The sequence below is a fragment of the Rhea pennata genome, chromosome 17 (assembly GCF_028389875.1).
Source record: "Rhea pennata isolate bPtePen1 chromosome 17, bPtePen1.pri, whole genome shotgun sequence".
Taxonomy (NCBI): Eukaryota; Metazoa; Chordata; class Aves; order Rheiformes; family Rheidae; genus Rhea; species Rhea pennata.
The window spans coordinates 2637721-2650999 of NC_084679.1; the positions used below are offsets into that span (position 1 = coordinate 2637721).

The 13279-nt window shown below is 48.1% G+C and overlaps 1 protein-coding gene across 1 annotated transcript; it reads right to left on the reverse strand.

The window, feature by feature from the left end:
* Positions 1–824: 824 nt before the first annotated feature.
* Positions 825–11004, reverse strand: ALDH2 (aldehyde dehydrogenase 2 family member). The gene is made up of 13 exons (XM_062590501.1): positions 10864–11004; positions 9537–9641; positions 8050–8190; positions 7191–7270; positions 6350–6461; positions 5428–5556; positions 4804–4917; positions 4320–4422; positions 3425–3609; positions 2919–3083; positions 2421–2578; positions 1902–2016; positions 825–1360 (listed from the first exon to the last, which is right to left on the reverse strand). The coding sequence occupies exons 1-13, from the start codon at positions 10987–10989 to the stop codon at positions 1328–1330; spliced, it is 1566 nt and encodes a 521-aa protein (XP_062446485.1). The 5' UTR covers positions 10990–11004; the 3' UTR covers positions 825–1327.
* Positions 11005–13279: the final 2275 nt, after the last annotated feature.

The following is a 13279-nucleotide window of genomic DNA, read 5'->3' on the forward strand; positions in this document are numbered from 1 at the left end:
GCCCCCCGCCTCCCGCCCGCTCCCACCGGGGAATTTTAGAAGCCGCCGCCGCCGCGGCCGCGTCGTTTACAGGCGCCCGCCGCCGTCCCTAAGGGCGCGACGCAGCCGCCAAGGCCCCCGCCGGGGCCTTCCTGCCGCGGACCCCTTCTGATGACGCAAAGGACGGGGTGGGCGCAATGAGCTCCTCAGCGGGGCGGGGCTAAGAGACCGGCGCAGGCCCCGCCCCCGCGCGCCCGGGCCCCGCCCCCGCGCGCCCGGGCCCCGCCCCCTGCCGGGAGAGCTCGCGGGAGTGGTGCGGTGACGCGAGGGCTCGCGAGAGCTGGGGGCGCGCGCGGGCTCGCGCCGCCCCGAGGCGCCAACGGTCGCTGCCCGCGTGAGGGGAGCGCGGCGGGCGTCTGCTGCGGCCGCCGGCCTCTCGGGGAGGGCGGCTGGAGCCGCCGGCTCCAGCTCCCCTTGTGGGCCAGGGGAGAGGAGAGCAAGCCTAAAGAAGCCTCTCTTACCCTGTCACCGCAGCGTCCTTCAGGAGTGAAGGAGGACGCCTCCCCCTCATAGCGTACTCGACTTCCAGCCCTCCTGAGGTGGACAATAAAGCACCTAAGCGTTGACATTTCAGGACTTAATCTAATTGCTGCAAGACAAGAGTGACTCCCACCGCCGCTCTAGCATACCTTCTGAAAGGCGCTCACCAAGGCACAGAAAGCCAGTGAAAATCTTAATAGTTGCTTGAGTCTACAGCATTGATGCATGGAAGAAAATACTAACGTGCCCATATACTTGAGTTTCTGCTTGGCACACAGACAAAAACACCAAAATTTAAGACTACCTTTACTAAGTCAACAAGATTTATTATGTGTGACGCTGAGAGCGGGTACAAACAACTGAGAACAAACTTTCACCTCACAAATTCAAGTTGAGATGTTACTGTCCTGCTGCATTATACAATTGATTCTCTGTTCATTTAGCTTACAGAAGAGGGATGTAGGTGTAGAGGTTAAGGAGCAGCTGTTTGCTTATACAGCTAGCTATGATGCTATTAAAAAACTTCCTGCAGATTAGATAAGCATTGAAACGATTTCTTAAAAAAACATTCTTAAATACAGATGCAACAAGACTATGTCAGTTGACCATATTTGGTATTTTAAAAGCTTAAAGCCAAGTAATGTTTTAAAGAAAAACTTTCTGGCATCCTCTACAGAATCACTTCTTTAGAAATTACATGCGGAGTTACATGTTCTCCACCTAAAATCTGTGTGTTTTAAGAAGAGGTTTTCTTGCTTTGTAGCTCGTGAAGCTGCATAGATCAAGTGCATGGAGAAGCTACTGTCTTTTATGAGTTTTTCTGTGGAATTTTGGTTACCACCTAGAAAAAAAAATTTCACAAGTTAGCTTCCTCTAACTGGAGACAGGGCTCAGTTTTATACACTCATGAGCAGAGAGGCAGCAGCATTATGCAGGGGAGAACCTGAAGCAGATGCCACGATAAACGCTGTTCCCTACAGCTGGTACACTCCCAGCACACGCTCCTTAGGGAGGAATTCTCCACAAATATATTCCCAAAGGATCAATGTGTGTGTATTCTTTACAGTCAGAAACAGCTAAAGTGATCACTTGAAGACGGTGTCAAGTGGTAGAGGCAATTGGTAACTAAGATTCTTAAGTTTTATTCCAACTGTGGTATTAGGTAACGTATCTTATTTTCCTCAGCTGTATGAAACAAGACTAGCTTTGTTTTCATACAGTTACATGGAGTTTTGTGTGCCATTACTTTAGAAGTGCAGCTCCAATTTTGTTTCAAGCATTAGAAGAATTGCAATTCTCAAGCCAGCTTATATCAGCAAGCTCATACACAATTTGGTAGTACAGGAGACGGTTGGGAAGTACTCAGATACCTGGATACTCACATTTTTCACCTCTATGTATGCATCCAGACCATATTCTCCCAGCTCTCGCCCACTCCCAGATGTCTTGTAGCCACCAAATGGGGCTTGTGCACCAAACACGTTATAACAATTTATCCTGAAAAGGAAACAAGTGTTAAGCATCTATAGTTTCAGAACTGCTTAATGGAAAAGTCTCAGCAAGCAGACATTTTGTGGCAGCCAAAATTGCACAGACATTCTCATGATCTAATCACTACTGGCACTCAAAGCCTAGTAGTAGTTGCTGTCTTGGCAAACTCTGGTATTGGAGTTTTTTTCTGATCCCATTCATCAGTTCCCAGTGGTCTCATGAAAGCTTAATATACCTAAATTTTAGCAAAAGTTGTCATTAAAGTTCAAGGTCTGACATTATATTTGGTGAAGTATGTGTAAAATTGGATCTGAAGAAAAGACAAGCTATCAAAGAGTAAGCTTGAACGAGAAATCACAGCATACGGAAACCTTCTGGCAGTTCAGAGAGAAGGAAGTGTCAAGGCTCACCAAACTGTTCCAGCTCGCAGTGCCTGAGACACATAGTTTGCTTTGTCAAGATCTTTTGTAAAGACTGCTGCTGCCAGACCGTACTTGGAGTCGTTTGCTCTCTCAATTACTTCCTCGATTGTTTTGAACTTCAGGATCTGCATGACTGGCCCAAATATCTAGAAAACACAAACTGATCACATGAAAATCTGTGTAAACTGATCCCAGGGCAGGCTGTGGTTGATGCTGCAGTTACGTACATATGCATGTATGTATGTATGTAAGAAGTTACACAGGAGGTCAAATTCAAAGTATCAGTGTTGCATCTGGTATTGCAAAACAGCCAAGATATAATCTGGAGCTTGGCTTGCTGTGATAACTTCTAAGAAGCGTTGAGTTCCTATTTCCACCTACAACTCATGAATATCTAGTACTTGTAGACCTCTGTTTTTGCATCAGAGGAGGCAAAATGATGAAGAAGTGAAAAGCTGACAAACAGAAAGGTGCTGCAGATCTGACCTCCTCTCTGGCAATCATCATGTTGTCCTGCACGTCTCCAAACACAGTTGGCTGGATGAAATAGCCTCTGTCTGCAGCAGGATTGCCACCACATAGCAGTTTGGCTCCTTCACGCTTCCCAGCACTAATGTAACCAAGGATCTTCTTAAACTGCTCCTCATCTACCTAGAAGCCATTAAGACAGACAGATCAGCTTGATCTTTCGTGGGGGGATAAAAGAGATTTCTACTGCAACATGTTCTGCATGTGACTGTGCAGATAGATAAAACTGCCAAGACAGCTTCAAAGGAAAATGATAATTTTTACATACTAGTTTCAAGTGGACGTTTTGGAAAAATCGGAACGGCTAATTAACTAATTTGTTCTGCATAAGCAAGGTGATAATGGGCACAGTTCAAAGGAGATTAATGATGAGAGTGAATGAAACCTTTCATTCTACTTGTTGATGCACAACCAGATTGGGACTACTTCATGAACTAACAGTTCAAGAGATTTCCTGCTCTCACCTGTGGTCCCTGCTCAGTTTTGAAGTCAAACGGGTTTCCGACCACCCTGGACTTGGCTCTCTCAACACTCCTCTCCACAAACTCATTATATATATCTTCCTGGACATATGTTCGGGATCCAGCACAGCAGCACTGCCCTTGGTTGAAGAAGAGTGCAAAATGGGCTTGCTCCACAGCCCAGTCCACTAAGATTGGGGAGAGAAAAAAACAAATAAACACAACAAAACCAACCAAAGATTCCACAAGTGGCTTCTCTGAACAATTACCATGCCAACTACTGGAACACTGGTGATACAAAGTCCTTTCATCTGGTAGCTATTTTCCATGCTTTGGTAGGACCCAAGTTAAGTACAGATTTAGTATGAAGATCCATATGAGCGCCCCATATTAGAGAAAAAAATTATCTGAACTGAGGCAGATTACAGTTTCCATTTGAAATTATCAGATATTAAGGACACAATTTTTGGGACCTGATAGAGTTTCCTTCCTTATTGCCTTTTAAAAGCATATGTCTTGCTTTATCAAGACCAAAAGTGTGTTTATATACAAGAGAGGGAACTAGAACTTGCTAATACTAGCAAAGAGTAGGAACAAGATGTGTAAACTAAGAGGAAGAAAGAAAAAAATCAGTAGGCTGAAGGAAAATACTGAAACAATTGTTATTTGTTGATAACTGAACTTCTTCACACTACTGGGAAAGAAGTGGGAGAGAAGAAGGGTTGATACACAAATGTGGCAGCTACAGCAGGCGGCACAGGAAGCGTTTGGGTGAGGACAGCCAGATGTTGTCAGAGCTGGAGACTCATGTGACATAGGAGAGGTTTCCCCTCCAGCTTTGCTTGCAGAAAGCCAAAGTAAGAGGTACAGATCAAATATTAAGCTAGCAGGTGCTTACTGTCGGCATCAGACATGATTATATTTGGACTCTTTCCTCCAAGTTCCAGTGTTACTCTCTTTAGGTTACTCTCTGCTGCAGCCTTCTGGATCAGATGCCCAACCTGCACCAGGAGAAGAACACGTACAAGGAATTAAACTCCTATGTACTGGCACAACTAGCAAAGCAGTTAGTTTTAGATCTCAGTCAGCAGTTTAATAATAATGTCTTCATTGTCAGGGCTTTAAGGAAACAACTGAAGTCTGTTCAGAGATTCATTTTTAAAGAGCAACTAAAGAGAAACAATAAAAAGTGCTCTAAAGAAAGCACCTAAAGAGAGTCTTACATAAATTGAAAATAAATGTCACCTCTTGAAGCCAGCTGTATTTTTTTAAAGGAAGTTGCAGAAGGCAAAGCACCTCTAGTATTTTGTACAAAAGAGATATTACAACAATGAGATATTCTTTATGTCCCCAAGAGCTTATAGGTTAAGGTATTCCCATACCTCTGTGGAGCCAGTGAAGGCCACTTTGTCAACCTCCATGTGGGAAGAGATGGCAGCCCCTGCAGTGGGCCCGTAGCCAGGAACGACGTTAACCACGCCGGGTGGGAATCCAGCCTGCCGGTTCACAGTGGGACAGAGCAAATCGAAGGTTACACCTACCCTGACCTGTTAGAAGCGCTTCAAAATGTTACCCACAAAGAACAGAGCCTCTTCTACTTCACTTTCATTTCCCAGGTCCTTAGCTTTAAGGTTTAGTTTGCAAGGATGTGAACATGTTTTCTTCCCCTCTGCCCCAAATTTAGTCTGGAGCTACGTATGTTAGCTTTCTCCTCACCCTGAAGTATAGCATTCCTCTAGGTGGAGTCTAACCACTTGGCCAGATTTGTTATGTCATTGAACCTCAGAGAGTCCTTCCCTACCAAGAGTGACATCCTCCGCATATGCACGTAAAAACAGGAGTGTTTTGCTAAATCACATGCTAACATATACAAAACAATCCAGTCTTTCTGCAGATCTGACAACACTTCTCTGTTCCTGTCACATGCAGTCACCAGTTTGGCTGCATCACACTGCAACCCGACAGTGACAGTGAGGCTGCTGGTTGAAAACAGCTTTTTCTCTCACCTCTTTGACCAGGTTAGCTACATAGAGAGCACTCAGGGGGGTTTGCTCCGCCGTTTTCATCACAACCACATTGCCGGTTGCCAGGGCAGGCCCAAGTTTCCATGCTTGCATCAACAGCGGGAAGTTCCACTAAAAAACAAGGAGGTATTTGCTGATCTGAACTTGCAAGTTTTCAGTTAATCAGTATGTATCCAGTGAGCTCCATTCAGATCTGCTGCAGCACCTATGAAACCAGCCTTTGATCCTTCCCTAACTGTTCTTCATCATATTTGGTTCCTTTTTTTAAGCACTGCCTTCTGTTTGTCCAGGAAAACTGTAATCTTAATAATAAAAACATGCAAATACAATACACAGTAGCCAGAATCTAGGTACTTCTATAAACAGGTAATACTATCCACGGATCATTGCCTAATGTGGCTTTGTTGTTAACAAACCATTTTGCTATGCCTTTTACTTTCATGGAAATAAGATCAGGCACATACACTTAAGTTTTCCATGTTAGTTCTTTGTTTCCTCATCATGTAGAATTTTGTTTTTAATGCTAAATGGTCATTTAAGTAGTAATTTAAAATTTAACTATGATTCCTTTTAACGATTTGATCACCAAACTGCAGGATTTACGAGGTTTGTGGTAGCAGGGTAACTCCTACAAAGATGTTTAAATTCTACCTTTTTTGCACACGAATACAAAAAAAAAGAAGAAATAAAAGAAAAAAAATCTCACAGCCCACGAAATCAACAAGTTAGTTCTGTGCTGCCAGAGCAAAGTAACAGCCCTTGCAGCTGGTGCAAGCATAACTTGCTTTCGCATTGGAAGGAAGCAGTACTTAGCAATGGATAATATCTTCCATTTTAAGACAGCCCTTTATGGCAACACTGAATTCCTGAAATACTGCAGGAACTACTGATACATTTTACTCACTGGGATTATCTGTCCACAGACTCCCACTGGCTCGTGTCTTGTGTAACAGAAGAAATCTCCATCTAGAGGGATGGTTTTTCCATGGAATTTATCAGACCAGCCTGCAAAATATCTGTCAACAGCAACATTTTAGTCACAGAATTCAGAATAACAAGTCTCCTGCTATCAGAAAATAAGAAAGATTTCCTTCAGCTATTTGCTTCCCTTGCCTTTTTTGGTCTCTTCTTAAAATACATACTAATACAAATATTTCCCAAGCAGATAGTAAAAACAAACATTTGTCCCTTGCATTTGGCGTTGCATAACATCCATTCTGTCATGCTGCGCTGTAACACAGCTCACTGCCATTTGGTCCTATATGTAGTGAAAGAGGAACATACATACATTAGAGAGCAAGCAGGAGCCTCCAGCGAAATGAATGAGTGTTTTTGGTAATTCCTCCCAACCTGACCACAAACTGGGTCCAGCCAGACCACAGGGTGACCAGCTATGTTTTGGCATGATCTTTAATATCTCTGGGGGGCCTGAAAGCTGAGATTTAGGTCACATCCACATCTTACAATGATGGGTTCACCTCCAGGTAGGCCCATTCCAGAGCCCCCCATGAAAGACCTTGATTGCTCAGGTTTAAACACATGAAGAGCCACTGGCTTAGGGGCAAATTTTACCCTGCTGTGGACCAAATACAAGCAAGAAATCAGATGCAGTCCTGTCAGCCACAGTGCCTCAATCAGAGGCATCTGTCTTCTGCATGTGCAGATGTTCAACTACTGTAGGCCAGCTGAACACAAGCTTAGAGAATGAAGTGTTACTGTGCTGTTGGTGTGGCCTCAATGCCTACCTGAGACATTTGACTACCATGTCCAGATCCACCAAATAGGCAATAGAGTATGGTTTGCCATTATCCAGAGTTTCCAGTGCCTACAAAAGACGGTGAGATTGCTTGAAGAGGAGGTGGGGGAAGGAAAGTCATACAGGTTTAGATCCAACACTTGGTTTGATCTTTGAATCAGTTCTGCATGTTCGCCTTTGTGCTAACTTTCAGCTTTCCAAAAATACTTCCCCATCTTTTGTAGCCCTCTGAAAAAGCTTGGAGCTGCTTTATTTGAGAAATGGGACACAGTAAACAGATGCTCTCTCTCCTTTTCTGGGGCACAGTATATGAACCCTTGGCCTCTAATGATACAGGAGGAAGTTTTCAAACTCAACCAAACTAGTAGTGAATGATAGCACTGTCTGGGTCTATTTTTCAGGCTGGAAGAAACGATTTAGTTGTTGGACACATTCCCGTTTAGAATTGCAGAAAGACTTACATTGGAAAGGATTGCTGGATATCAATTAGTCCAACCTCCTGCTAAAGCAGAGCCAATTTCAAAGGCAGATCAGGTTGCTCAGGGCCTCACCAAGGCTTCTGAAAATCTCCAGTGTTTTCATACCCCCAAGGTCTGTGACAGTCTGCATACAAGTCACAAGATCTGCCTTCTCCCTCCTTCTCTCCCACTTCAAGCATCTTTTGACACCGACAGTCAGGGGCACACAGTGTTCCCTGATATACGGCCTTATCTTGCATGGCTTCTGCTCAGGTACGCTGTGGCTAGAAATCTCAAACCGCCCCCACAGGAGCAAACCACCCATCTCTGCCTTCCGCTACCCAAAGTTTGGGACTGCAGCAGAGCATAGCCACTGAGTGCAATACACACGGCCAGGTAAGCTCTGTCTCTCTCAATCAGGTCAGCAAGGCGATTCAGCAGCTTCCCCCGATGAGAAGCATCCATTCTTCTCCAAGGTGAGCCCAGCTGGAAAGCTGCCTTGGCTGCCTTTACAGCCTTGTCCACATCTGCCTGTAGAGGAATCCAGACAAGGAGGGTGAGAAAGGAGTAGCAAACCCCCACACGCACACAAGGAGTTAGCAGCTAGGCAGAAAGGATCCTGCTCACATTGGTCAACCTGGCTAGCCAGAGGGCAACGGGAGCAAATGGACAGATACCTCCAACCTCCCAACCAGGAGAAATAGGGTAACCTGCAAAAACAGCCAGCAACACTGCTCTTGTGGCCACTTCAAGATTTCTGCAGCAGGCTGGCCACAGAGGTCCATTGGCAGACTAAGCTAAATACTGGGAGTTGTCAGTAGTATCACAGATTAAAAAAATAATCAAAAAGACAGCTGAAGCCCTCCATGGACTCTGGAAGAAAATAGCCTCTAGCCAGATGGCACAATTGGGTACTGGCACCAGCCTTTCTAGGGCAAGGACTTGCAGCTTTGCTGGCGGCAGGACACACACTGCTCCCGGACCTGGAGAGGTGACGGGCTGCGGCACCTGGAGCGCTTGCCTCAACAGCACCAGCTCGGGCAGCGCTGCCCAGCGGCACAGCCTGCGCACAAATGCTGCCTGCTGGCCCGGCCACGGCTCCCTCGCCCAGGCTGCATCCGCGGGGCAAGAGCATGCTGAAGGCGCAGTGAAACCAATGGGTGCAGCAGCTGTGCAAGCACCACCACCGCGGGCGCTTACGCTCTGTGTTATTTCAGCTATGTGGAGTCCACACATTGTCAAGTTATTTCCGCAATAACATCCGCTGGGTTAATATTTGTATCCTACAACAAGGCAAGGCAAAAGCTGCAGAGGTCTGCTTTTTTTTTCATTTCCCTGGGCTGTGGATAGTCTCCCACCAAGTGTGGACAGCAGAAGTTCAGGAGAATCCTGTCCTTCTGTTTCCTCCCCACCGTGACTCAGGTTCACAGCGTCCGTGGCCCGCAAAGGTGTCTGCATTCATCCCTGCCTGGCTCAGCAGCTTCCATCCACGATAGCTCCCAAATCTCGGGACACAGGCTCCCTTTCACACCACATCTCTTCCTCTCCACCCTTTCCAACCCTGCCTCTGACACCTTTCTGTTAGCCTGCCTGTAGCAATGCCAAGTGGGAATTCCCACTATACCAGTACCGCAAAGCATAGCGGTGTTCCACTTCTTATCACTGTTAAGAAGCAAAGCCAGCGTGTTTTCTAGAAACCAGTAGCAGGGAATAACAAATGCGGCATTGGACATGGTATTTTTATAGGTCAGACACTTGATTACATGGCACTTTGTAGAAGAACATGCTAACTAATCTCTGACCTAAGTAGCTCTGCCATCGCTGCGTATTTGGCTTACGTTGAAAACAGACTCTGATCTCGTCAAGACAACATTTACCTTATCACCTTCAGCAACCTGGCAGATAACTTCTCCTGTTGCTGGATTGACAGTAGGGAAGGTTTTCTTACTGACTGCATCATGCCATTCATTATTTATAAAAATCTGTAATAGAAAAAGCAAAGCAGCGTTAAGCCTTCAAGCCACATCTAGGTGGAATCAGTAAGTGCTTGCTTTGTTTGACGGCATCTTAACAGGTTGTTTAACTAGAAGGACTCCATGCCTAAGGACTCCAAACTGTGCCCCGATATGAAGGAGACATTTTAGTCTGGAAGTACACGACAAGAGACAAAGCCGTGAAGTAATAAAAAGAAATCACAGCTCAGCAAACAAGGGAATTAGAAGTAGTTCCCATCTCAGGAGGTCCCTCCAAGATGTGAATGTCTAGCTGGAGCTGCACAGCAATGATGGGATGCTCAGGAGGCCGAAGGGCATAAAAAATGCTTCATAATGCTTCATCGTGCTTTATACACGATATTAGAGCTTTAGCAGCATTTCTTTTATTAGCCGATTTTACGCAATGTAACTAGCATTATTTTGTCCTGAAACAGAATCAGAGGCCAGGCACTAGCTTTTCAACCACCCACTTCTGTTCTCAAGAAGAGTGAACTTTTCCACACATCCAAGTCCGTAAAACGCCATCTGTGTCAGTGCAAAGATCGTAGCGCTGGCCAAGAACTGGCCTGCTCTCGCTGATCGCTCTGCCAACTGCTGATTTCCGCGAAACAGCCCTGGGAAGGAGTGGCTCAGCAGTTTGGAAGTGGAGCGCCAGCCCTCCGCCAGGGCGTCACGCAGATGATCAAACTGCGCTTTCCCCAGGCAGTGGGCAAGGGGAGAATAATCTAATCTGTGCAGACTACCAGAGCCGAGCAAAGCAGGTTTCCCTTCATTCCCACGCCATGCAGCGCAGATAGTTTTTGCTCCTGGTTCATTTGCACCGATGACAACGGTTGGGCAATGTGCAGTATCAAGCTGGTTGTATCAGGTCACACAACTTCTGCTTCAGACTGGCTGCTGCAGCCAGAATCATTTTTCCAGTGGGCAATTTCCGCAACACAAGGCGTTGGGCTGAAACGCTCCGGCCAGCCCGGAGCCCACTGGGCCGCCCGGCTCGGGCTTCCCGGGTGCCCGCCCTTGGGTCCCGCACGGGCCTGGGGCTCGCAGCCCCCTCCCCGGGAGCGCACAGCCCCGGGGGGTCCCGGGCTCCAGCCGAGCTGCGGAGCCTCCTTGCCCCGCATCGGCTTTCCGTGGAAAACGACCGCCGGAACCGCCGGGAAAGCGCGACCCCGCTCCCGGCGCGGCGCGGCTCGGCGCGGCTCGGCCCTACCTTGGTGCAGGCGACCTCGGGCCGCGGGTTGGGCGCGGGGATGGCGGCGGCGGCGGCCGAGAGCGGCGCGCTGAGCCAGGCCGGGCCGCGGCAGAGCCGGGCACCGCGCACCGCCGCCCGCAACATGCTGCGCTGTGCCGGGCCGCGGCAGCGGGCGCGTCCCCGGGCTCGGCGGCGGCGGCGGCGGCGGGGCGGGCTCCTCCCCGCGGGAGGAGCCGCTCGCTGCTCGGCTCCGCTCGGCTGCGGTGGCGTGGCACGGCTCCGCTCGGCGTGGCATGGCACGCAGTGGTTCAGCTCAGCCCAGCCCAGCCGTGCTCAGTTTGGCACAGCCGGGCTCGGCGCGGCTTGGTTAAGCTCAGCCTGGTTGAATTGGGCTCGGCTTAGTTTGGCACAGCTCAGCTGGGCTTGGCCCGGCTGGACTCAGCACGGTACGACTTGGCTTGGCACAGCCCCGTGCAACCCCCTGGCCGGCCGGGCTCAGTGCCCACGGGACAGCCGCACCCGTGCGTGCAGCCGGTTCGGCTCCCTAATCCAGCAGGCACTGCCTGGGGACCAGTGCTGCAAGGTGAAATCTGGGAGGTTTGGGGCCAGCCCGCAGCTCCAGGGCCACCCAGCCCTGCGCAGGGCAGAAGCCTGGCTCGGCCCAGAGATCAGCACAGAGCCGAGAGCTGCATCCACAGCACACCCAGGACAACGCCGCCAGGGCATGTGTATGCTGGCAATAACCCGATAGTGTCTGCTGCGGACGCTGCTTGGGCTCCCCAAGCAGGGAGCTTTGCGTAGTTATGAAGTAAAGGCAGAGGGAAAACAGAAACATCTCAAGTTCCTTGGATAATTTTACGGGGAAGCTATGACAGCTTGGTTGATAAACAGCCCTGGGATCCCTGGCTACCCAAACTTGCTGCTGTTAACATGCATACAGAAACTGAAAAACAAAATTCTGGGCGTAGGGGAAGTTAAGCAAAGCCAATGAATTACCCTAACAATGGGAACTTTATTTGGTGCATGCAAATAAGAGGCTTTGCAAAATCCTTTCAGCAGTGGCTAAAGGCCTTTTCTGCTTGCTTCCTTAAGATGTCTTGCACAACTTCAGCATGTATAACATGTAACAGCAAACAGGGGATATTTTAAAGTTACCATTGTTATCGCTAAGGAAATCAGAAACCAAAAAGACTAAAAGAATATTTAACATCCAAAATAAACTTGTGGTAATTACTTTTTGATAGCATTTCTTTGACTCCTTTAGAACTGCTGCTGAGGAGTCTGTGAGGGGCAACTGGGAGTTGGTAGCTCTGATTAATTAAAGGAGACAGGAGAACTGTACATTTTTTCAATTAAAAAATAGTTGAACTCGCTGTCCTCAGGTTGCTGGAAGTCTTGGTAGTAACATATAATTCCAACATCTGCAAGGTCTCCAGACATTTAATTCATGAGGAGAATATTTGCCTTATTTTGCAGGTAGGAACCCTGAAGCCCGGTGAGATGAAGCAATGGCCCAAGCTTATCCAGCACGGCTCAGCTTAGGCTGCATGTTTGCTAGATCAGCTGAAAAGAAATCCTCTTGTGCAGGGATCTCAGCCTCTCTCGTCCTTGGACACCCGTATCGCCTGAAGGGTATGTGATTCCCAGTTGTGCCGCAGGCAGTGGGTCCTCGACTGCAGCTCGTTATGAGGTGGCCACTCATGAGGACCACTTGTTCCAACATGTTTTCTCTCCCATTATAGACCTGCATGTGTTAAACTACTTTGGGGATACACCAGAAAGACCTGTTATGCTTGCAGCCCAGAAGAGATGTGCCTGTGCACACTGTGTGCCTCCCAGAGAGACCGGGTCAGGCTGCTTATCCACAGGACGGATCTAAGAGCCGAGCTGCAGTCACACCTTGCTCAGGGCTAACCTCTCGTACGCTGTCCTTCGTGTGTTTTCTGCTGATACTTGGACAGCTGGTGACCCAGGGCATTAGCCCTGTGTTAATGCCTTTGCTCCTCTTGACTAGATCCGTTCCCGTCCCCAGGGGTTAGCAGCAAGCCCAGCAACATTAAAAATACATGCAATGGAGCATACTTAATTGGCAGACCCAGCTCCCTGCCTCAAACTCTCCGCCCTGTAATAGCTGGCTGCAATAGAGCCTGCCTGAAAGATGAGATAGTGGGAGGTGCAAAGTCAGGTGCCTGCCAGGAGACCATCCAAACTGGCAGTGGTGGCAGAGTACAGGCTCAGAGACTCCAAATGTCTGGGAGGGAGCTGAATTTCACTTCTGAAAAACCATCAGCAGAGGCCAAATCACGGGACTTCCCTCCAGCCTTGGGGTTGCTGCACTGAGTACCTAGCACAGCCATCCTGTGTAGTACCCCTAGCGCCCCAAAGAGCAAGGACCCAATGCCAACCCTGGGCAGCTGATAGATCTGGCCTTGTG